We start from the raw sequence: 23,964 nt of genomic DNA, 5'->3' as shown, positions 1-23,964 counted from the left end.
TCCTGCTCCTGGGCTTTGCTCTACACGTCAGCTTAGGACAAACACTACCTTGAAAACAATGCAGCCTTGTTACGTATCGCACCTCTTCCCTGCGCTACTGCTCATTTTCTGTAGAAATTCCTCGTTATTTGATATGCATGAGGTAATCTCTTGGCTTGGCTCTCTCATGTTGGACGCGTGGTAGGCGGCTGTGCCAGGCTGTTGTGCCAAGAAGGTACTCTGAGTCACCAGGATCATAAAAACACATCAAAGTAACAGGTTTTTTTCTTCTCCAGTATCACAGAATACAGAAATCCAGGCAGGGCTTTCCCAGCTCTGCATGCCAGAAATCCGTATGCTGAACAGGAGACTGACAGTAACACGTCCTGCAAGCCTCTGAAGAGCTACTCCACGTGTGCCAACATTTAATGTTTAATGTTTTAATGTTTAATGCAAAATTGCCCCTGATCTCTGTCTGTTGAAAGTTTTCCTACTTTCACTGTTGAATACAGAAAACTGTCAGGTAGCTTTAGTCATGCATTTCTGAGAATAAAAGCATTTTCTTTGATACACTGGCTGATAATGTTGTGAGCACTGTAGTGCTGTTACTAGGACAAGAGGGAATGGCCTCAAGTTGCACCAGGGGAGGTTCAGGTTGGCAATGAGGAGCCATTTCTGCTCAGGAAGAGCAGCCAGGCACTGGGACGGGTTGCCCAGGGAGGTGGTGGAGTCACCGTCCCTGGGGGTGTTCAAGGAGAGGTTGGGCCTGGTGCCTGGGGACGTGATTTGGTGAGTGACATTGGTGGCAGGGGGGTGGTTGGACCAGGTGATCTCGGAGGGCTCTTCCAACCCTACTGGTTCTGTGGTTCTATGGTTCAGATTTCAGTTTTCCTGCTATAATTCAGTCACTGCACTTTAAATGAGCAAAAGACTAGGGTAAATAACATGAAAAGAGAAGTCATCATTGTTGACAAACAGCCCTCAAGAGTCCACATGGATGTAAAGTCAAGTAAGCATTTTTTAATTTTTGTTGTATGTTAAAAAAGAAAAATATCCTATTGACTATCTCTTTTGGAGATGTAATTTTTAAGCTACACTAATTTGGCTACAAAATAAAACTTACTCAACCTTAATGCTGATCAAAACATTTTTCTTCAGATTACCCGAAGGCAGCTCTGTTTAATGAAGCAGAAGACTGCTGCCAGCTCTGACTCTTACTCCCAACAGCTCCACTGCTCTGGCTGTTTCAGGGTAAAATAAAGATTTTGATTTAGACCAGAATATAGAAACTGAAGCTCCCACCTTTAGTCTTGAAATTGGAAATACCACGATCGGATGCCTGCTCTACACCCTCTGGCCTGGGAAACTGAGGCATCTTTCATGCCAAAACCCAACGTGAGGGGCAGGAGAGGCGAAACGAAGGCCAGCAAGCTCGCACCAGGCAGAGGCACACCTGCTGCCACCAAATGTCACCTGGGTGCAGCAGATGCTGCAGATCTCGGGGCTCTCAGCTGGACCTCAGCAGCCACGCAGAAAGCTGATGAAGCTGCCAAAAGGTAATGTGATGCTCCTCAGACTCAGATCTGTCCGGCTGCCAAATAAACCCAAGTGCTCTGCCACAGTCCTTTCAGCTGCCCATACCTTTGAAACACCCCTTTAGTGTGCCTGAGGATGCTCCATCGCTCCCTGCACAAGCCAACTCTTTCCAATGATGCTGGGCATGTTTTCCTTCAGCAAGGTGGTGTGCCAGTCCTCTCCTCCTACATCTCCTTGTAATTTTTCAAGACATTTTGAGCCTGCCTTCAAAACTCAAAAGAAGAGAAATCCAGGGAGATGAAGCATAAAATTTTGGCCCCAGCTGTGGGTATGACAGAAAATCCGGAGCTACTGGCAGCTGACCGAAGCTGACATGTCTAAGCCATGCTACCTGCACTTAAAACACTAGCACTGCACGCATATTTCCTAAGGAAAATATATATTTATCTTCCGTGATGTGCAGATGTTTCTTCTTTTTGCAGAGCGCTCCAGTGTTGTTGAAGGAGAGGAAACAGATGGGAGCTGTGACAATGGCACCTCTCCAAGGTGGAAAGAAACCGTTCATGGGGTGACCAGAGGCCTAGGGCTGGTTCTCCAAAGCATGGGCTCACTGGAGGGGAAGGGCTGCCCTTAAACAGAGATATGTGGGATAGAGTCTAACTTAACACAGGAGGAAGAAAAGCAAGACCTATGGCCAAATTTGGCTTTGGAGGGTAAGGTGAAGGTGAGCAAACTGAGAAATAGTCAGGAAAAGCTGACTGAAAGCTGTCCAGATTTGTAAAATGTTGCCAAGAAAGGCACTGTGGGATTCTGTGAGAGGCCCACACGGCCATGAAGGGGCAAGGAGCATTACCAGGGGGCTGGGAATGTGACTGAATCAGAGTTTGGGCAGAGCTGGAGCAGGAGGACTCCTGCTGAGAGACAGATGAACATGCAGGACTTGCTAGGGGGCAAGGAGCCAGAGGCAGAGGCTGGTGTGGTGAAAAGGCACAAACAGCAAAAGATTATGGGCTGCAACCCAGACTTACCACACCTAACTTACATACCTAACCCAGGGTTAGGAGCTGAGCTGCTCCAGGCCTCCCCCAGCTGAGGGACACATGCGGGCACCTCAGAAGCTGGAGGGACTTGCCTCCTGAACTGCCCCCTTCTTGCCTTTCGCCATGCCCGGCCTTTAGGGGATCTCCTCTTCTGCCTGACCTGCCTCAGATGTCTAAAACCACCTGGGGTGAATTGGAGCCTGCCTCCCCAGGGCAGTGCTCAGAGAAACAAGTGGAGAAAGAGGAATAGGTTTCGTCCTGCAGCCCTAAAAAAGAGAAAATCCATTGGTGCCTGAAGGTGAATAGTCGAGCTATGGGGGATGAGGGGAACCTTTGCATTTCAATCGCTCATGAGCTAGTGAAAAATGGGCTTGGATAAAACCTGCACATGATCACGGGCTGTGAAGGAAATCTCTCTGCTTACAAAGGGTTTCTGAGTCAACAGAAGGACAGCTGTGAAGCCAGAGAGCAGACAACTAACCCAAGGACAGCGCGTAGTGCAAGAAAAGGAGATAGCGCCAGAGAAACAGGCCGAGGAACCTGAAAGAAACAACAACAAAGCAAAGCAAAACCAAACAAAGAAATAAAGAGACAGGAAAACTGAAACCGAGCTAACTATAAATAAATCCACTGGCTGTAGAAAGGAGATGAGAGGTGCCTTTGGCTAGGGAATACCCACACAGGGATTAGAGAGGGAGAGAGAAAAGTGGGAGGATAAGAACCAGCTAAACCACACAAACACGAAACTGGCAGTAAAAATAACAGCTGCTTTTTTGGAAAAACACACAAGCTTAGCAAGCTGAAGAGCAGCCCACAGTCAGAGCCTGCTGGCAAGTGTGAAAATAGCACTCGGTAGCGCTGGTGGCTCACATGAAGGTCACGGCGCTCCTACATTTGCACAGGGCGGCGATGGGCGCTGCCAGCAGCAAGCCAGGGACCCCGGCCATGCTGGCGGCTCACTGCACTTCAGCTCCGGAATAAGGGCTCCTGTATCACTGCCCAGGGCTGTCACACCTTATAAGCATTTATCTTAACCCCAGGAAAGCAACAGCGACGATGTTAAGGGAGTGAAAAAATACTGCACGAGTTATTAAAATAAACTGCAAAAGACAGTGTGCCCCAGCAAATAGACAGGCCTTCTTTTTACTTACCTGCTCAGAAAATCAAAACAGGCAATAAATAAAAAAAAAAAAAAAACACATCCAAGCATTTAATAAGGAAATGTTTGGAACACAGGACGATTATTAGGGGAAAAGTGCATAGAAAGAGAAGGAAAAAGAAAATAGTGTGCATAGTAACTGTTACTTGTAATTTAATGCTTGTTCTTGCCAGATCAAGTTTTGCTTTTCCTCCCAAAAAATATTACTAAGAAGATAAAACACCTGCTTCTCCTGCCCAGGAACACTGATGCAGCTAATCTGTCCAGTCCACATTTGTCATTTAATCTCTCTCTTCACTGGACTACAGCATCAGCCATTTTGCTAATGATCTCTTTGTAACACATGGAAATTGCTGAAAAAGCCAAAAAAAGTCTCAGCAAACAATGGCTCAGGGAAATGAGGAGAAAAACTCCAAGTTTTGATACTGCAGAGAATGATACCTTGAACGCTTTGTATAAGCAAGCCATCGGCTTGCTTCAGATGACAAGAAGATGCAAGATTTCTGACATCTGTCAGCAGATTACGAATAAAGGGCAAAAGAGGCAGTTTCAAAGGATGCCAAAACCACATCTCTTCTCTTTCCAGGTAACTTTTTATTCTGAAACGTTTACATTTCTGCATGAGCAATAGCCAGGAAAAAACTCCCAGATCTAATCACAGATCACCTTATCGCACACTGCTGCTCAGCTCTGGTTTTGAACACATAAACCTTCACATTTTCAAGAAAATCACTCAGAAATCACCATCCTCTTTTCACAGAGCTAAAAAGACTTTCTAGCAGCTCTGCTGCAATTTTTAACCCACTCAGATGGAAACCTAAATTTATGGTGATTAATCTATTCAACTCTTCGTTCTCGTGAAAAAATCTAGACCCACCTAAAAGCCTGGCTGTGGTGCCTTACAGTTAGCTGGGCTTTTCATTGCTCCATGTTTCACTAGACAAATCTGTAATTCCCCCCACTTCTTAGCTCCAGCTGAGTCAGAGAAAAAAGGAATTGAGACCCATTTAGAGTATTTGACTGGGCTAGCAGCTACCCGAAACTATTCCAGAGGACCTTTTAAAGCTAGCCTCATGAATATCTAAGCACTAGAAATGCTAATTAGTGTCAAAATAAACAAAAGTTTAACCCCGCGACAAAACATTTTCCTTCCTATTAATGCGAACATGCACCCAGAATGCTAGTCAGATTACCAGGATTTTCCGCAAATCCTATAAAATCGCTAACAGCATCAAGGCAAGACATTATTTAAGACCAGCAGCTCCTCCTACCAGTGCACCGGGAAACCGCATTTAATCTTTGCATCAGTTCTTCCAGGGCCATTTCTTCAGTTCGCAGCCAGCATCTCATTCTCTGACGGAACAAAAAGAAGCCACAGCAAACATGTTCCCCCTGGTTCAAGAAGGAAGGAGAAAGGGAAGAAAAAAAAAAAAAAAGGGCAAGGCAGCACTACAGCAGCGCTCCGCAGCCCTGCATTTCAATGACTCCCCACAGCTCCCCGTCAGCGCACAGGAGGCAGCAGGCTGCACCCTGGGTGAGGTGGGTGCTTCCAGCAGGACCGCTTGAAACTTCTCTCCCCTCCTCTTTGTAGGGTTTTGCCCGCAGCGAGCCCTCAGACTGAGGGATTAATGCGAGGCATTGCTGAGAGGCTGGCTTGCTCGGTGCTGCCAGCCCGCTGCAAGCGCTGGGAAGGTCTGCGCTGCATCAGCTGCTCGGTTAGGAAACTGCAAGTGGTGACGGCTCGCACGAAGCCCTGTCCTCATCCCTACGTGAGCAGCAGCCTCCTTGGTACCTTCTTGTCGGCTTGCTGCAGGCAAGCTGCTGTGGAGGAAAAGCGCTCCCGGCTGCCAACGTCAAGGCTGTTCCGCCTGCACAGCGCCTTCACGCTCCGCTTGGAGGGCTTGTTTTGGGGGGCCGAGGACTCTGAGTTTCCTTTGAACGCTGAATTAATCGCAACCATCTTCTGGACTGTTCAGGCGAGCTTGACTGCTTAAATGCTGAGCCACAGAGGTCTCTGTAACTGCGTTTCTGAAAAAGTGCTGCTTTTTTGTGCCACCTGAGGCACTTAAACCCCTTGGGTTTTCACTTCTGGTTCTGTAGAGCCCGCAAGGCATATGGGGCAAACATGAGAGAACTACACAGGTCAGCTAAGAAAAGCAAGCCCATGAGCCTATACATTTCCACTGGCTCTATGGGGTGTATTTTAGGGATAAAGAGAGCTTTTAGGGATATTGAAAATCCTGAAGTCTGAGACCCCGTAGTGCTCCTTGCGATTGATTTTCAATGCTTTTATACAGGCTGTTGTGCACATTTCAACCAGCGAGGCTTTTAACGCTTCCCTTGGTCAAGATTATCTCAATGCCTACTAAAGCTCATTATCATTGTGATTTTGTTGATGTTCAGCTTAATTTTCCCACCATTGTAATCAACCCACTGGATTTAGCTACGTCCTCTTGCATTTTAGCCATCAAATAACAAATGTTATCTATGGCTAAAAGAAAAAAGGCTGTTTTCCTGCACAATTAAAATTAAAGTTGTGCTGTTTGTGACAAAAGCTCTTTCCTACAAATTATATACAGCAGGCAAAAAGCAGCAGGCCCTTCTGGGAAAACGTGTGGATGGCTATGAAGACTTGTTCGTAACTCTCAACAATAACCCTAAGGAGGGGATGCACTTAAAGTGGTTTTTGGAAAGGACACCTCAACCTATCCAGGCTTCCTCTGTCCGTAGAAATGACTTATATCATGTTTAGATATTCATTTACAGTAAGTCCCACATCATTGCCACTCCAAGTATGATTAAAGTATATTAATAGAAATGACAATAAAGCTTCAATCAAGCTTTTGCACAACAAAGTCTTACATAAATACACCATCTATAAGGACACAATAGCCAAAAAATGGTGTGTTTATCTGACTGCTACCTGAGAGAGCATTTTTACAAAGGAAAAAAAAAAAAAGTGATGAACAGCAAGACCATGATTATCAGGTTGTGGTCAACTAAGAGCAAAGGCACTAGAGAAAGGGCACAAATCCATGGGTGTATATGGAGATTTGAGGTTTATTTGGAAACAAAGGCTGTGGGATGGAGCGCCACGTCCAAAGCAACCACCCTCTGCTGTGAGGAGCCAGCTTCAGTAACCTTGTTCTGCCTTCTTAACATGTAATCACATAATGAGTTTTGCCTGATAAACAACAGATAGCTGCAGTAACATACCTGGAGATTTCTCTGTTAACTCCGCTTTGATCTTATTTGTCGATGAATTTCAACATCTGATGACGTGCCACGTGAAAAACTGCTTTGCTTTAAACTACCTTCCTGAAATTTTTCTGGGTGCCCCAGTTTGCCTTTTGTGTGAAGCAGTGGAAAAAAGAAAAAAAAAAGGAAAAAAAAAAAAAAAAGCAGGAAATAAACACTAGCTATTCACTTTCCCGAGCCATTCATGACTATACAGGCTTCCACTGTAGGTGATATTATGTGCCCTCCAACCGCCTTATTTCCAGACAGAAAATTTCCTGCACTAATTAGCTCCTGTTCGTACAAAAGCAACTCCATACCTCTGGCTGCCTTTGCCACGCTTCTCCATACCCCGAATCTACAGCAACAGAGGGAACAAAGCAGGACACGGTACTCGAGAGGCCGTCACAGCATGGCTTACACACTGACAGAAAGATTTTGTTGTTCTCCGCTCCCCTCTCAGCGCCTCGCAGCGTGCTGTTTGCCTTTCTGCCCGGCACCGAGTGCCCGCTGAGCTGCTGCTGTTTGCAGGGAACTGCCCACAAAGAGCCAGGATATCTCGCTGAGGGTGACAGCTAACCCAGGGAATATCGTTCTCCAGTCCCGTGTGCACGATTTGTACAATTCATTTCACCTACTGGTCGCGTAGCATCACCAATTGAATTTGCATACGCCAACTGCATTGACTTCTATTTTGAAGAACTTCTTATGTCTGCAAATTTCGCCTTGCTATGCTTTGTTTCCATTCCCAGCTCACTCCGGAATATGTTGAATAGCTGAAGCTCCCACAGAAATAAATCCCTGCTTTGCTCCACCTGTAATTCCTCTCCACCCACAGCAAACCCAACACCTGAAGCAACCCCATTTCTTGCTTTTGAATCAATGACTGACGGATCCACAAGAGGGCTTCTTTTTTAACCCAGTGGAGCTTGGTTTCTCTAAGAGCCTGATAGGAACTGCAGTGAAAGAAACCCCATTTATAGAGCACAACCTACAAGAAATTCAAACGTATCCTCTTCTCCCTACCACTTTGCATGGGCCCTACCCCACCACTTGCTGCAAAGAGCACACGGAGGGTTACGTGAACCCAGCTAACCCCTCCGACACACATCCCAAGCTGCTTTCCAGCCGTATCATGCGCTCAGCATCAAGCCAGCAAAGCAGCCGCACCCCATCCTGCACCCAACACCGTGTGCCATGAAAAATGGAGGCACAGAAGGTGGAAGCACAAAAGCTTTGGGCACCCACATCGCTGCAGTCGTGAGCCACTTACCTACGCCGGACTCTGGCAGAGCAGGACGAGCCCCACTGAACGTGGCTGGCATAGCCCAGATCCTCGCAGCTCCTGCAAAGCACTTCCACCTAAACCCGAGGCACAAGAGCAATACCGATCCCTCGCCTTAAATAAAAGGAGGGGGAAAAGAGGAAACGGGACGGTCGATATGAGGGGATCCAAATAGAAAATGCATTTTTAACATTTCAGCCTCTTTCTGGCACCACTTCTTCCTTCATGAAGCACAGGGATTTTTCCCTTTTATTTTTCTGAATGACTGAGTTCTCTTGGTAATCAGCCCAGTTAGGCTTTATTATGTAAAGCATCTGGGATTTGAAACTGGGATTCATAAGCAGAGATGGCAGCATTCAGTTTTTGGCAACACCTCGCTCTTCCACAAGGACAAAATTGTTCCTAGATTCGCAATCTGAAGAAATACAGAGAACTTTGCTTCGTACAAGTCATTGCCCTGCAAATACATGCAGGAAGGAAAAAAAAAAAAAAAGTGAAAGTTTTCTCTTAAAAACTTGACACTCCTGCATTCACATAAAGCTAGAGCGTGGGCCAGGTTCATGCAGGAACGTGGAATAAAGAAGCCTTCAGACGTGCGGGAACATTTAATAGAGGTACTCTGCCAAAATGATGCCCTGTTTACTAATGCACGAATTTACTGAATCCCTATCATTCCCAGTGTCAGATCATCCTTTATTTTATTTTCCTTAGAGACAGTAGGTGTCATACAGAGAACAGAACCACAGAATCACTAGGGTTGGAAAAGCCCTCCAAGATCGTTTGTTTCAACTACCCCCCTACCACCAGTGTCACCCACTAAGCCATGTCCCCAAGCACCAGGCCCAACCTCTCCTTGAACACCCCCAGGGACGGTGACTCCACCACCTCCCTGGGCCACCCGTCCTGCTCCCCATTCAGATGCCCCTTCCCCATTCAGCCCAATCTTCCTCCCAGTATTTTCAGCCCCTAAATGCTTTTCTTTCTCCCTTATCTGTCACAATCTAGCCTCTCCTTAAAAAACATCAAGATTAGTTCATGAGACTTAGCTTACATGGTAATTCTGCCATAATTCATTTCTTGCATATCCTGTATTTCAGTTTTATATATGGAGCAGCATTCCCCACACTCCTGTAAAGTTTTATAGTTTGCTCTTCAGCATGAATGAACTTAAACCTACTGATAAGATCAAAGGCTTCAATACTTCCTAGCTTCAATACTTCCTAGTGTAGCAGGGCTATGTCCTGTCTTTCTTTTTTTTTTTTTTTTTTTTTTTTTTCTCTCTCTCTCTCTTTTTTTTTTTTTTCTTTTTCTTTTTCTTTTCCTAGCCTCCCTTGCTTTTGGGGAGCAAATGAATGAAATATCATTTGTACATCTCTTTCTCTGGTACACCAAGGTTCCCAGCAACCACTCCATTCGGTTATTTTCTTCATCCTCCTCTTTTTCCACATTGGATTAAGTTACCAGCGTAGATATAATGGGCTTGAAAGAATTTATTTGGTGTAACACCCCCCATCTACCCATGCTTAGCACAGAGCTGGAGCAGCTCTCCATCTCCTCCAACCTGAGGAGCTAATACCCCGACGTACCAGCAGCTGCACTCCTCTAAAAGCAGATACGGCAAGGAACCATGTTGCCTTTTAGTTAGGGCAATGCCAAGAAAGACCCTACCTTTTTATTTTTGTTGACATGTATTTATAGATGAGGGATGTGTTTTCTGGAGGAGGAAGACCAAAGGTAGGAAGCACATAGGTGAATGGGGAAAGAACTCACTGTATAATGAATGTGGAAGGAAATGAAATATTGTTAGGTTGTTTTCTTTCTCAGGACAATTCCACTGGTATGTATGGTTAAAGGAAAGGCCACACAAGGGAAATTGTATTCTAACCCCCCCAAAAAAAAACAATACAATGAAACTATGGTACTTCAAACATAGAAAAAAAAAAAGGTGGAAATAAACGAGTTCTGGTTTAAAAAAGCAAGCAAATATTGAAAGGTACTGAGAGAATTAAATAAGTAATAGAATTAGGATGCAGAGATGCCACGGTCACATTTTACCTCAGTGTTAGCATTTCGTATTTGCATGCAGAAATGAAATCAATCCAGAAGACTCTTCTGCCACGCTGGAGGAAATACGGGGCGAGGAGTCATAAAATTAATTTCTACTGAAGAAAATCCTTCCAATATTTTTTTTAAAGCTCAAGGATTTTGAGGACTTGTATAAAGCATTAGATTTAAATCTTCAAATCCTTTTTTTTTTTTTTTTTTTTGTGTGTGTGTGTGTGTGTGTGTGTTCAGATTCGGAGTATTAGGAAAAGTTCAAATCTTACTACGTGCCCCAGTTTGTAAAACCACTCTTTCAAAAGAGCTGGCCGCGCACACACCAGTTCATTAGCTCTGCCATTCAAGAGGCAGGGCTGATTTAAAACATTCCCAGCAAATGACGGTAACGAGATGTGATACAGAGCTGTCACTTATAATTGCTAATTTCACATACAGTCAGTAATCTAAAAGGTATTCAGAAGAAAAAAAAAAGCAGGATATTTCCAGGACCATTCAATTTGATTGCACAGAATAAAAGTGAAGAGCTTCCCCCCGAGGAACAGGCTGACAAGTTGTGTCACAGAGGAAGGACGGAGTAGAAAGATGTCAGCTTTAATTCTGAACTTCCTTTATTAATGGGTCCTATCTTAAACTTTTACTGCCTTTACTCCACTTCCACAGCTTTAAAAACGTAGCGTTCACTGGAGCTTTCTAGTCACAGAAAGCCTTTCCCTTTTCAGAAGAGCAAAGCACCTAGGACATGGGACAATCCAGCTGGTGTGGTCTGGCTGATCTCAGGCATCAGTCCTACCCCAAGGCAGCCTCTCCTGGACTGCACCCCAAGCACCACTAAAGGTCTTGGCTTCGTCCTGATGCAGAACAGAAAAAATTAAGTTTCAAAAAGCATTCAGGAACAAGACAATAATTTCTAACAACCCCAAATGTTGCAGCTGTAGAGGCCAAGCCCTGCACAAGACTCGCTGATCATTTACCCTCACCCCACTTCCTTCAATGGTTCCCTTGTGGCTTTTACAACAGAGCTTAAACTTCACTGTGTTCATCTCCTTAACAAGCTAATGCCACAGTCGATTTTATAGAATATAGTCTTTAGTAAATAAAATAGCATTACAAGAGGGGTTCAGGCTGGACATTTGGTCAAACCATTTGGACATTTGAGTCAAACCCTGGAACAGGCTTCCTGGAGACGTGGTTGATGCCCGATGCCTGTCAGTGTTCAGCAGGCATTTGGGCAGTGCCCTCAATAACATGCCGTAACTTTTGGTTAGAAGATGGATGAAGAGGATGATCAGTTGGACTCAATCTTTGTAGGTCCCTTCCAGCTGGCCTGTTCCGTTCTGTTCTTAGTCTGGTCTTTGGTGTTGGCAGATGCTTAATGCAGGAAAGAAAGCCCAGGCCAGATCTCCTCAGAAGTGGCAGGAGATTCCAGGTAGGCAAAAAAATGCCTCTAAGGAAAGGCTTTTGCAGACAATTACAACTTTTTAATATCTTGACATGCAAAAAAATCACTATTTCCAGTTCACAATGATTTGTCTTCATACTTGGCATATGAAAGAGTGAACATTTTCAGATCCCATTGTTTTTTTTTTCCCATTTGATAGGCATCACAGAAGATGCTACTTCCCAAACTGGGAAAAATAAAGTGACTTTTCCTGGGAGGTGGTCTCCACCATACGTTGTGAGACGGGCAAACTACTCTTCAATTTATTTCTCTGCTTTCACTACAGTAAAGCTGGCAGAAAGGAAAATGCCTAAGCTTCTTTACATTGTAAGCCACATCCACACAGCCCTGTCATGTTTTCTGCTTGAAACAAAGATCAAACCTGTGCTCTGGTGGGCTCCCGACAGTACTGCTGTTAGTTTTCCTTAAAGACTGTGCTTCTGAATAGTTACTGCTTTTGAAAGAGAAATGTTTCAGAGCCAGAGCATGAAATCTTCTCTCAGGTAAGCACACGTGTAAATGTCTTTATTATTTCGATTACATGCTGCTATCGCTTTTTACCCCCACACACCTTAAAGCTATTTCCAATCAATAACAAACATTGCTTTTTTCAGTGACAAGCTTAATGCAATGTTCCTTTATTTTCATTTACTTTGTCTTTAAAACGCAGTAAAAAATGTGCTTTGACAAACTATTTACTACACATAAGAGCTTGCATGGGCTCCAGTTTCAATCATTTTTAAGCTTTATAATGTCTGGATAACTGGGAAAAAATATCTTTTGAGTTGAGTTGATCACAACTGCAATCAAGAGCTAGCTACATAAATCCACAAAGATTAAGACAGAGGGATTGGCTCTCAGAGGGACTCATATCCAGAGCACGGTACACAATTCCTTGCTCCAGCTTGGCTCCTCCAGCTCATCAGGCATGTCTGCTTCTATGCTGTCAAGTCAGCTGCACAGTTGCTGGTAATTAATAACCTCTGTGATGCACCAACTGGTACATGACAATATTTTAAACACTGGTATTCTTAATAGCAGTTTAATCACGCTGTTCTTAGTTGTCTATTAAGTCATGTCATGTTTTAAGAGACTAAAATATTGAAATGAGATTTACTCAAAATTTCGTGTTCTGTGTTCACAGCATTTCTCAAGTTCTACAAGTTTTCTTTTAGCAAAGTTCTGCTGTCAGAGCTCTTTATCAGACCGGTTTCAACACGCTGACAATGACTTGATCCTTCAGCTTTCAAGCTCACCAACGTAGAGCCTCAGCAGAGCATCTGTGCAGTCACGTCATGTACTTCTAATGCAGTTTACCCACCTGTGTTTGCTCATCAGATATAGCTACTACATGACGATTTAACTGTAATATTTGACAGAGTTTCCTCAAACACTCCTAGCTGAATGCACACTGAGACAGACTCCCAGAACTTGGATATCTCAATTCAAAGGGCTTGCCTGTATTGCTGGGTTTGATCTGATTCCAGTCAGGTGTTATTTACAATATAAAAAATTTACAACTTAATGAAAAATTCAGAAGTCCACAAAAATGTCCAAGAAAGTAAAAGAAAAATACACAAAGGCGTCAGGCAAAAAAAGAAAGCACCTCGCATTATTTCATTGTACACAGTCATATATTTGTCATTAGTGTTGTACTATGATTGTTGTCAGGGTGTTAGGCCTAGAAGAGATTTCAAGGAAATAAGGAATTATTGTACTGTATTTCCCTTTACAAGACAGCAAATATATGATGGATCAGCCTCCAGTCATGTTCCTGTACACTTTGTGGCAATGCCTGGATCTCTGAATGGGAACATTTTGATCCTCTTCACCATTCCCACCCGTGCATGCAAGAGGAAGAGCATTTTCAGAGATGCGTATCGCCAATAAATCAGTAGAGGCAGGAATTATGAAACGTAATTTAAAAGCTGTGATTGCAACAGGCAGTGTGTAGAGGAGGCCTGAGGATGGCAGATAGCATGCACTGGAAGGCAACGCTTGAAACTTGAGCTATACCACAACAACACACCCCAAAGGAAAAAAAAAAAAAGTCTCTAGTCTCCCTAGAGGCTGATCTGCATTAGCATTGCTCTAAAAGCCATTTACTTCCTCCACGACCTTGACAGACCCTTTAAAGAGACTGAGCAAGGCATTAATGAAATAGTCACCTTGGCACCCATGGTTATTAGCACAGCTGGACCTGCCATTACCAGGAGCACCTGCTAAAACGGTAAAAATTGACAAGTAGCTTTGGTTGGAAGGCTCTGCTGGGTAAAAAGAAAAGAAATGCATAAAAATAAGTAACCTATCAAATAACGCTTGCAGTGACGTTATCAAATACATTAGACAGATATCTAACTACCCAAAATCTCTCCATAACACAATATTACCAGTAAAAACTGTTATCTCGTTTCATCTTTCTAAATATCCGATTTCTCCTTGCTGCCACACGCGTGTGCGAGTGGGACATCTGGCAGAGTCAGCAGCAGCGGCGTGGTAAGAGAGCACAGACAAAGAGCTTTCAAAAAGTGGCAGTAGTTCTGATAACGCTTCAACTTGTATTTTCCTGCTTTCGTGGGATTAGGCAGCGTTTGTTCACGGAACTGCACTGTTTGCTTTACAACGGAGTCAATATTTTTACATTCATTTCTGAGGTTTTTAATTGTGTGGCGACAATAAGGAGGGGAAGGACAGTGTGCAGAAAAGAGATCACGGGTAACAGGTGACATAATTCCACTCTCCTTCTGTCCCTGTCCTTCCTCTCCTCCTGCCATTTGTGAAATAGGGCATTTAAAACTAAAGACTAGTTTCTTATGGAAAAGTCAGTGTATCTGCCTGCTCTCCCCACATCCCCAGCCCTCCAATAAGCTGAATTTGTATCCAGAGCACGCTGTACTCTGTATTCTACTGCAATATTAGTAGCCTAGAGCACCCAAAGCAAATAGCAATAAAAGAAAATCCATGGAAACTTCTCCTTCCAGTCCCTTATAGAGAGAGATTTGTTTAAATAGATCCACCTCAGCCAAGACAGGCAACGTTATCTGTGGGGGGCAGAAACAAAGACTGATAAATACTCGTGAGTAAAATCCTAAATGCAAAGGACCTAACAACTAGGCTTACATATAGTTTCACATGGACAGCTACCCCATTTTAGAGAGAAAAAGGAGTTCATGAAACAATTTAAAGACAATTTGAGAAAGCAATCCCACTATGGAATCACTGCCAGATGTGTCTAATATTTGCCAAGCTACAGCCAACATTTTGTCAACATGGGTTAAAATTGCTTTTCTGTACAGCACAGCCTTCTCGGTGCTATATGATATTTTCCCAGTATATGCAGGAAACCATTTTACTACCAGAAAGACAGTCACAAATGGGACTTCTACCTCACGTGCTTGCGACCCAGTTACTCACATGAACTATGGCAAAGATACCTGTCAAAAACAATTTAATACTCATTTAGTGCTCGCTTAACGTAACGTCTCTTTCATAAAGCCAATAATGAGTCTTAAATTAAATAAAAGTCTTAAATTCTTCCTGATATAACCGCGCAAACCACACTGTTGCACAGATTTGGTTTTGGCTTGAACTGTTGAAGCTAATCATAAACACCACTAAAACATCCCAACACAATATATGAAATCATACCCCTGCCACAGCCAGAACAAAAATACTCTTCTGTGACAACACATATATGTATCCCACATTGGCTTTATTTGTAGTTTATTTAATACATTCAATGTCCTGCCAAAATCCTATTATGAGGCAAATGTACTAGCAATTACTTTCAGCAGCTCCCTGATCTCCAAAAACCAGCTAAGATTGCAATATGCAAAAAATAGCATTGAGCTCAAAATACAAGGCTTTAATAATAAGTGTGCAGGAAAGTAGATGCTGTAAAATATATACATATAAACACTGCCCATGTTTACTTTTGTAAATACCAACCTTTGTTGTTCTGTCCGAAATCCAAAGCATGCAGCACATCTCCTTTGATCACGTGTTTTATGTGAGGACGGCACAAATGCCGCAGCTTTTGAGCAACAAACGTGGTGAAAAGGTCCAAGCGTGCACGTCAAACTCTTCCCAAACGCAGTAAAATTGACAGATTTAGTGCAGTGCATTTAGCTTTTGCAGCGAGTCTGTTTCCAAGGAAACCAGTAGCTGCAGATGCTTTCCCATGTCGTTGCAAAAGAAAATTCAGCAGCGAGATTAGTTGCTTACTCAGTATTTTGCTCACACATTCATTCTAATCAATAACAAACTACTCCCCAAAACTCTGGCAGAAGGCCAGACCGAATGTTTAAAATCCAACAGCTTGGCAATGCCCCAGCTTCCAAGGGACAAATGCTGACCCGGAGAGGCTGAGGGAATGCTTACCCTTACCGTATGGAATAGCTTTGCAAAACTGCCTCATGCTGTAGAAGTATCACCAACACTGACATGATTCAGGCTCCTTATAATGACAGTACAAAATATAAATATTTAGTACAACCGTAACGGAGATGCAGGCTAGAAAATCACTTTCCAGCACATGACATTAAACCTGTAATTGTGTTAGATGTAATGGTTACTTCTCATTTAAACAGCAAATTCCCAAGGTGGCATATGTAAATGCAAAGACCAGTAGACGCTGCATTTCTTTTTTAATTAGACCTCTTTTGTCTGTATAAAGCACCAGACCTCCTCTTTCAGTGTTGGTGATTCAACAGCAACATCTACTGGACACGAAGGGGCAAGATTCAATCTACGTAAAGAGATTAAGGGGCCAGGCACAGAAGCAGAAAACATTTACAGCACCTCTCTCTATGTATTTTTGCATCGCGGTCACTGCAAAACCTGAGCTGAAAAGAACAGAAGTTTGAAGTGTGTGTTTGCTCTACATTCGCCCCTCCAAAAAGAAAACAAACCCAACAATAAGATAGATTAATAAAACAGCAGTGACTTATTGTTGTCATCTGGAGACCACATATTTTTATTGTATCTTCTAGGAATATTAGCTACACTGGGCTAACAGAGCCACGGGCAGGAATTTTGCCAGTAGAAATATTCAAACAATCTCCAAGCTTGTGCAGTAAATTTTATTATACTCATTTTTGCTCTTTCAGCCCGTTTTCCCTCTTTGTTAAACAACTAGCAGAGTAAAAAATATTAGCAGTAACTAATAGCCAGCCAGCTCAGACCAAACAAGAGTTCTTGAAAACGTCACAGGGAACAAGATGATCTTATGTGAACATACTAAAGGCTAAGGACAGGGATCCCAAAGGATTTTGGCCTTATGATGCCCAGCATTGGTCTTCCTCCACTGGTCAGAGCCAGGTGTCTAAATTTCCTAAGTGGAGTACATGAAGATTGGATACCTTGTGAGAGGTATAGGCAACAACCTAAATGTCTAGCAAGCTGCATCTAAGTAAGCCAAAGACAACGACCAAAGGCTCAATTTCATCCCTCCTGCCCCACTGCAGAGACTGGCATTGCTTCTGCCTGCTGACTGGCACACATCCAGACCAGGATTCACAGTCACAGTCCTTGCCTGGCTTCGTGCAGCTACACAAATCCTTCTCCTTTCCCCACGCAATCAGAGAAGAGGATCCCCACTCCAAGCGCTGATCATGCTTCACATCTCGAGCAATTATTTATTAGCTGTATAAATACTCCTGGAAGCAGAGAGCACAACCCAGAGCAGCCAAAGCCAACCCAGCATCCCTGCTGGCACCCTTCCAGTCGGTAAAACAGGAGAATAACCCACCTGCTCCCTCCGGGACCAGGCCTGGCTGCACGCATATGGCCCATTCTGATACCTTCCAGAACCTCATTTACAGCCTTCTTATGTAAATACACTTTGTAGCGGTGAAAAGGGCAGGCGCAGCCAACTTCTGTGAAATTAAATATGCCGGAGTGCACAGTGTGCTACACGGTGCTGTTGTTCAGAGCTGGAGCTGCACAGGAGTGCACCAATGAACGGCAAATTTCTATACAATAAATTACGACAGGGTGCATGTTCTACAAGGAAAGGTGTTTCTCAAAATAAGCACTAAAAAGGAGGGAAAAAAAATAGTTAAACAACATCCTTAACATGTGCAATGGGGCATTTCTGCAGAATTTTTCCCCACTCCTCTGCCTTTAAGCCCTGCTCATGTAGAAAAGGAAACTTTCAGGATTTTTTGTGGGAAGAAAAAACTCTGTGTATACACTGATAGCGAAGAGGTTTTGGGGCTGCATTAGGAGAGCTGATTCTGCTTCTAGGCCCACTAGCTGTGGTCCACTTCAATTTTTTGGCAAGCCCTAGCAGCACTATAAAGGTCCCTAATACCTTTTCTGCACACACATAATCTCATGGATGTATCTCCATGCCTTACTGGAAACAGCAGCTGCTGGGAAGGCTGCCTAGCTTTTCAAGGACCCATTCCCTACCTGCCAGAAACCTCAGCAGAAACAATACCGATGTGCTTTCTCTGGGAACTTCACCTTTTGGGCTGCTCTCCTCAGCAGCAGTTAATCCCAGGCATCTTATTTTCTGCTGCTGCTTTCCCAAAAGGACACCGGGCCAATCCATCATTTCCAGCGCAGCAGCTCCGCACCAAGGTGATGGTTGGGTGGAAGTCACACCCGCAGCAGGGCTCCCCTTGCTCCACACGTGTAGTAATTAGCAGAAGCACATTTCCCCAGATAAGCCTTTGCAAAACAGGGCAGGCCAATTTGACAGCTGTGAGCTTACACTGACCGACTCCAGATGCAAAATCAGTTTTCGTTACCTCCCTCCACATAAGAAGTTGTTTAATAACAGTCAATGGAAAATGTATTGAACTGTTCAACAATCGGTTTAGATGACATGTGAAGACTACAATCATTCAACAGTTTAACTATGTGCAACAACTAATTTTAAAGAACCACAATTTTTCTAACACACCTTACGATCAACAAACAGGCTTAAGCAGATCTGATAAGCTGAGCTGAGAAAATAAAGCTGTGCACCGAGTAACTTACCTTGCAAGCCCAAATTAAATAAACTCTCTTTAGCCCCTAGCAATTAAAACAAACACTCTATCTTTCAGCTTTGGGTTTCCCCTTGACAGCTGGCTGTTTAACCAATTTTAGTCAACTCTAAACCAGCATAATTTTCAACAGCCAAGAAACGTGGCCGTATGCATCTAGGCTGCAGTTTGTACCTGGGAATAATGCAGAAAGGGAGTTCCCTGATAGCTGTGTATTTTCAACAGCAGGAAGGTTTCTACATACGTTACTTTTTGGACATAGACACTTGTGGTAATCACAACAAAATGCAAAAATAGACTTGAAAAATGTACATAATTTATCTCACTGTTTTCCAATATTTATGTTATCAAACTGCTCTTCTATGTAGAGACAGTCTGACTTTTTAAACACTCGATGAGCGTGCACTAAGTCCAGCAAATCTGAGTATCTGTTTCACTGTCTGCATGAAACAGCCCTGAGAAATTCCCCAGAGCCAGAGGCAGCAAGCGAACCCAAAATCTAATCTGGGTATTGCCTAGCACAGAGGCAAAGCAATTCATTTCCCTAATAAATGGGCCAGCTGGAAGCCAGTTGATCAATCTAACCCACTGCTTTTTACCCTGAGGACGTGTAGGTGATGCTGAAAGACATGAAGGCAGCACGAGACAACTCATAGCTCGGATGGTTTCTGCTGCACCTGTGCAAGTCCTAAGGTAAATATTCACAACCTCATCTTCATGGCCTTAGGAGCGAGGGAAAGCACTTTAAACGTGCCAGGTGACTGCTCTTCAGTAGGCAGGAGGCACATCTCCAGGCATGTCTAGGGTCATGCATTACCCTGTCAGCATGGTAAGTCAGTTTCTACAACAGAATTTGTTTTTTGCTTGTTTGGATATTATAATCAAGCAGCTTTACGCCGATATCCACTGCCTACGGATGCAGAAAAATGGGATTTACGGAAAGCCTAAGCAGGTTAGATGCATAACCCCTGCTGAATTTCAATTACACTTCTGCTTAGCCACTTCTCCAATTCCTTTAGAGCCACCTGAGGCAACATAAGCACGAAGGTATTTATGTCAGGGACTAAACAGAATTGACAAAGCTTTCTTACTTTGGTGTCATCAACTATTTAATATTTCTTCTTGCATGGAGAATATCTGAAAAGTGAAAGCATGATTTAAATCAAAAGAGAGAGTTTCATTACATACAGAAGTATCATAAAAGCTATTAATTTCAACAAGAAATTAAATGTTACTGCTTCCTCTGGAGAGTAAATGGCAAGACATCTATAACTATATAACATGAAAATATAGAAATGCAAGAAAGTTGAATTAGTTTTCACTCGTGGAATATTGCTAGAGAATAATTTCTTACCTCACTACTCAACATGATTATGCTGGCACTTCTGAAAACTCCAAATTTAGAAAGTAGAAGTGCAACAATGCTGCGTACAGAACTTGGAAAAACTCCTAAAATCCTTCCCAGCTCTGGGAAATTCAAAGAAAAATTAAAGATGCTTTCATGCCTTCACTACAGCTACAGATGGTACAACAGGTTCTTGAAGATTATCTTGGTGGCCTGGCCAAGGAAGGAAGGAAGAAAGGAAAGAAGGAAGGAAGGAAGGGTACTGTAGTCACTGGCAGAAGTGCTGGCTTTCAATAATTTGCCAACAGACGTGGCTAACCAGGGAAATCCCAGCTGACTGATGGTTTCAGCCCAGAGAAGAGAAGGCTCCGGGGAGACCTTACAGCAGCCTTCCAGTTCCTAATGGGGACTACAGGAAAGCTGGGGAGGGACTCCTTGTCAGGGAGTGCAGTGATAGGACAATGACTAATGGCTTTAAACTAAAAGAGGGGAGATTTCGATTAAACATTAGGAAGAAATTGTTCACCCTGAGGGTGGTGAGGCACTGGCACAGGCTGCCCAGAGGAGCTGTGGCTGCCCCATCCCTGGAGGTGCTCAAGGCCAGGCTGGATGGGGCTGTGGGCAACCTGGTCTGGTGGGAGGTGTTTGCTGGGTGAAGAACTGGCTGGGTGGCTGGGCTCAAACTGCCACAGTGAACGGAGCTGAGTCTGGCTGGCAGCCATTCACAAGAGGTGTTTAGGTGTTTAAGAGACATGTAGATGTAGCACCAAGGGACATGGTGTAGTGATAGGACCCACAAAGTCAGGTTAATGGTTGGACATTATGATATTAAAGGTCTTTTCCAACCTAGATGATCCCATGATTCTGCAATGCCATGGAAATTCATCATGTGTGGCACTGAATTATATGCATATATAGGCACACATACTAGCACACACACTCTCAAAGTTATTGCTGACATTACAGAAATACCTCCCTGCAGCTCATTTTTCAGCTGGCAGTGCCTTTTCACACTAATAGAGCTTTTCTGCTCTAACTTCTCGAGCTGAATGCCGCTAGCTGAGCAAGAATTTATTTTAATATATTCCATATTTGCAGTAATTCCCAGGGAAGAAGGAATTAGAGTAAGATGCTTAATATTAATTTCAGTTAAGAGGCTGGTTAACCTGCACAGCTCAAGACTTAGATGGAAATCCTGACTAGACTCCTGCCGATTTTAATCAAGCTGGGATTTCATTGCTCTATTACTTGAAGCAGAAACACAAAACAGATGAAGTTCACCATGCAAATGTTCTCCTTTTCATGTTGTTAGGTAGGTTATTCCAATTGGATTTAAACATGTCTAATTTTGAGGAGTTCAACTCCTTCAATAGAAATTCAGTTTTAGTAAGAAGCAGGACTTTTAGCTAATAAACATATACAAACATTTGCTCAGACACATGTGCTGAGTCTGACAGGAAAGGAACGGACCTGTAAAGAGATCTGTTTATAAAACTGGGTTCTGCTGTAAGTAAATAGCCTTGAAAAGTGAGAAATACAAACTGTGCACACAGAATATATGCTATATCCTATTTGGACGTGCACCTCTTATCGAACTACGAGTGCCAAACAGAAAGCTCAACACGGATATACTTGAAAGATCCCAAAGGAAAATCCAGCCAGTCCTTCAATGCCAACCCACTGCCACCTGGCAGGTGAAGAGAAGTGTCGTGCCAAACACTCTTCTCTGCCAACAGTTAGAGTAATCTCTGTTTTACATTCACCAAAAATAAGAAAAAATAAATCTGAGTTCCCCCTTGAGCATTACATCAGTCACCACAGTGACAGCGATAGCTCCCAGCTCTATGCAGGACCATGTATCTCTAAGAGGCTTGTATATTACAGCTTAGGGACTCCCCATCATTTTATTTTTAAAGACAAGAAAGGTCACGGGCAATGTAGCATCTGTGCAGACAGCTTCCAAAGTTTTTAACACCATCTTTGTTCCACAGAAGACGTACCAATGTTGATCAGATTACACCACGATGTTGTCACTCCTGGAAAAAAGCAGTCTCTTTGCAGCTGCATGCGGAATTCTAAAACAGAAATCTCTGACCACATCACAAATTTTGTCTTGACAAACTTTTCTTGCTTATGCAAGAAAAGCCCACCAGCAATACTTGGTACGATATTCACAGCCTCATTACCCACATACACCGGTTAGCTGTATTAATCTAGCTTGTAAGTAATCCGCTGGAAAAGCTTTCCATCAGGGAGTTGCTTGAGGTATGGAGTAATGTGAAAAGCCTTGCAGATTAAAATTAAAATCCCAATAAGATTTCAAGTATGATAGAACATCTTGGGCAATGTGAAACAGTTCCAAGAATAAAGGAATCTTGCCAATATATTGCATAAATGTATGCATATATTGTGTTTTCTCCCCAGAAACACCATGATTTAATCCTGTCACTCTTTTTGCTACCAGCAGAATCAGATTCTCAGATGTCATCTTCTATCTCTTATTTTTTAGTTAAGCCTTTTAAAAGGTTGTATTTGTAGACATCAAGGAATAGAATGGACTTGATCCAAACAGCATTAGCTATTGCTTTTCTGAATAGAGTCACTTAATTTGAAACAGTGTAATTACAATAATGAACACCTACAGTGTTCCTCTCATACATTACTACCAAAATGTTTTATTTATACAGTTGTGGCTGGTGGCAGTGGGAGAATTAAGGATTTGAGGGTATAACTAGAGTTGCCAGGATGTATAAGCCTTTAAGAGACTGTTTGTTTTGCCTGTTTTTTCCCCCTCTCCTTCTGACAGGGGTGATAAGCTATTGGTGGTCTTACTAATGTAACTTGACCAAACTATTCCAGACAGTGGTGATATAACAGGTATATAATCCAAAGATGACCACTTCAGTAATGAATGCCATCCAGCAGGACCAGAAAGGTGTTTATATATGCAAAACAATGCAATTTAAGACCCTGAGATGATACCAAGCATGTTTCTTTCCAAGAGCATGTGAATGTAACAGAGAAGCATTTCCAGTGCATGTGAAGGCAACACCTGATGATTTGTTTTGCAGCACAGTTACAACTGTTAGATTTGGCACACCAAATATGCGCCTAGCTACTTTTTCAGCTGCCTTTTAATTTCTCACATAAAAATCCTAATAATCATTTAAAATGGCAAAAATGCATCCATTTTATAATTTAAAATGCTTAGAAAATATTTTCTGCTTATCAAATACATCTTCTCAGGTAAGTTTGGATCAAGGAAACTTCAGACTTTGGAATCAGCAATCACCTGGATACTTGATTCCTCAAAACATGGGCAGTCGTGATAATCCTCTTGTTTTTGTAAATTCTTTGATTGTAGCACCCTCATTTCTGTTTGTTACAACAACAGCAATTACAGTTCCTAAGGCATTACACTAGGATATTTTTTATAACACAAATACTGTAAGGTTCCCCTTGCTTTCCTATCGCTTTAGCATCATGGCAGGAGGTTAAAAAAAAACAGTGTGAAAAAAATAATGATACTCCAAATAGATCTGAGGAAAAAGCAAACAAGCAAGCAAACAAAAAGGGAGACAACTGTTTCAAGGAGAACCTCTTCAGAGGAGAACAGCCCCAAGCAAAAACGTTGCTATGTTAACGCTCCTGAATCCAGTCCTGACCAGGCAGAACAATGTAACAGGCACAGACTAGTGATAGATGTATTGAAGATATATATATATGTATATATATAAATTAGTGATTCATGATTGGCTTCCACAACTGCATCCTTTCTCCATGCACTTTCTATTTTCCAGCCTCTCCTAAAGAGAAGAGTGGGAATGGTGTCTTACACAAATTGCCACGAGGCAATAGCACACACAACTCAGATGGCTTTTGGCATTCA

The 23,964-nt window shown here is 42.9% G+C and overlaps 1 protein-coding gene across 9 annotated transcripts in view; it reads right to left on the bottom strand.

The window, feature by feature from the left end:
- Positions 1 to 23,964, bottom strand: part of MCF2L (MCF.2 cell line derived transforming sequence like) — a 153,645-nt gene that overhangs the window by 121,024 nt on the left and 8,657 nt on the right. For 2 of the 9 annotated variants that reach the window (XM_084532136.1, XM_084532149.1), the window contains exon 3: positions 13,904 to 13,957. The exons of 4 other annotated variants lie outside the window; for them this stretch is intronic. In XM_084532136.1, coding sequence (XP_084388262.1) covers positions 13,904 to 13,957 — 54 coding nt within the window. Of the gene's footprint in view, positions 1 to 4,985; positions 5,110 to 13,903; positions 13,958 to 15,683; positions 15,739 to 23,964 lie in introns of those variants that run through there. 3 more of the 9 variants (XM_084532137.1, XM_084532146.1, XM_084532142.1) reach the window with 3 other exon arrangements.

This window comes from Aythya ferina, assembly GCF_964211825.1.
Source record: "Aythya ferina genome assembly, chromosome: 1".
In the NCBI taxonomy this organism is placed as follows: domain Eukaryota; kingdom Metazoa; phylum Chordata; class Aves; order Anseriformes; family Anatidae; genus Aythya; species Aythya ferina.
This window is presented reverse-complemented; position numbering and strand designations above follow the sequence as displayed.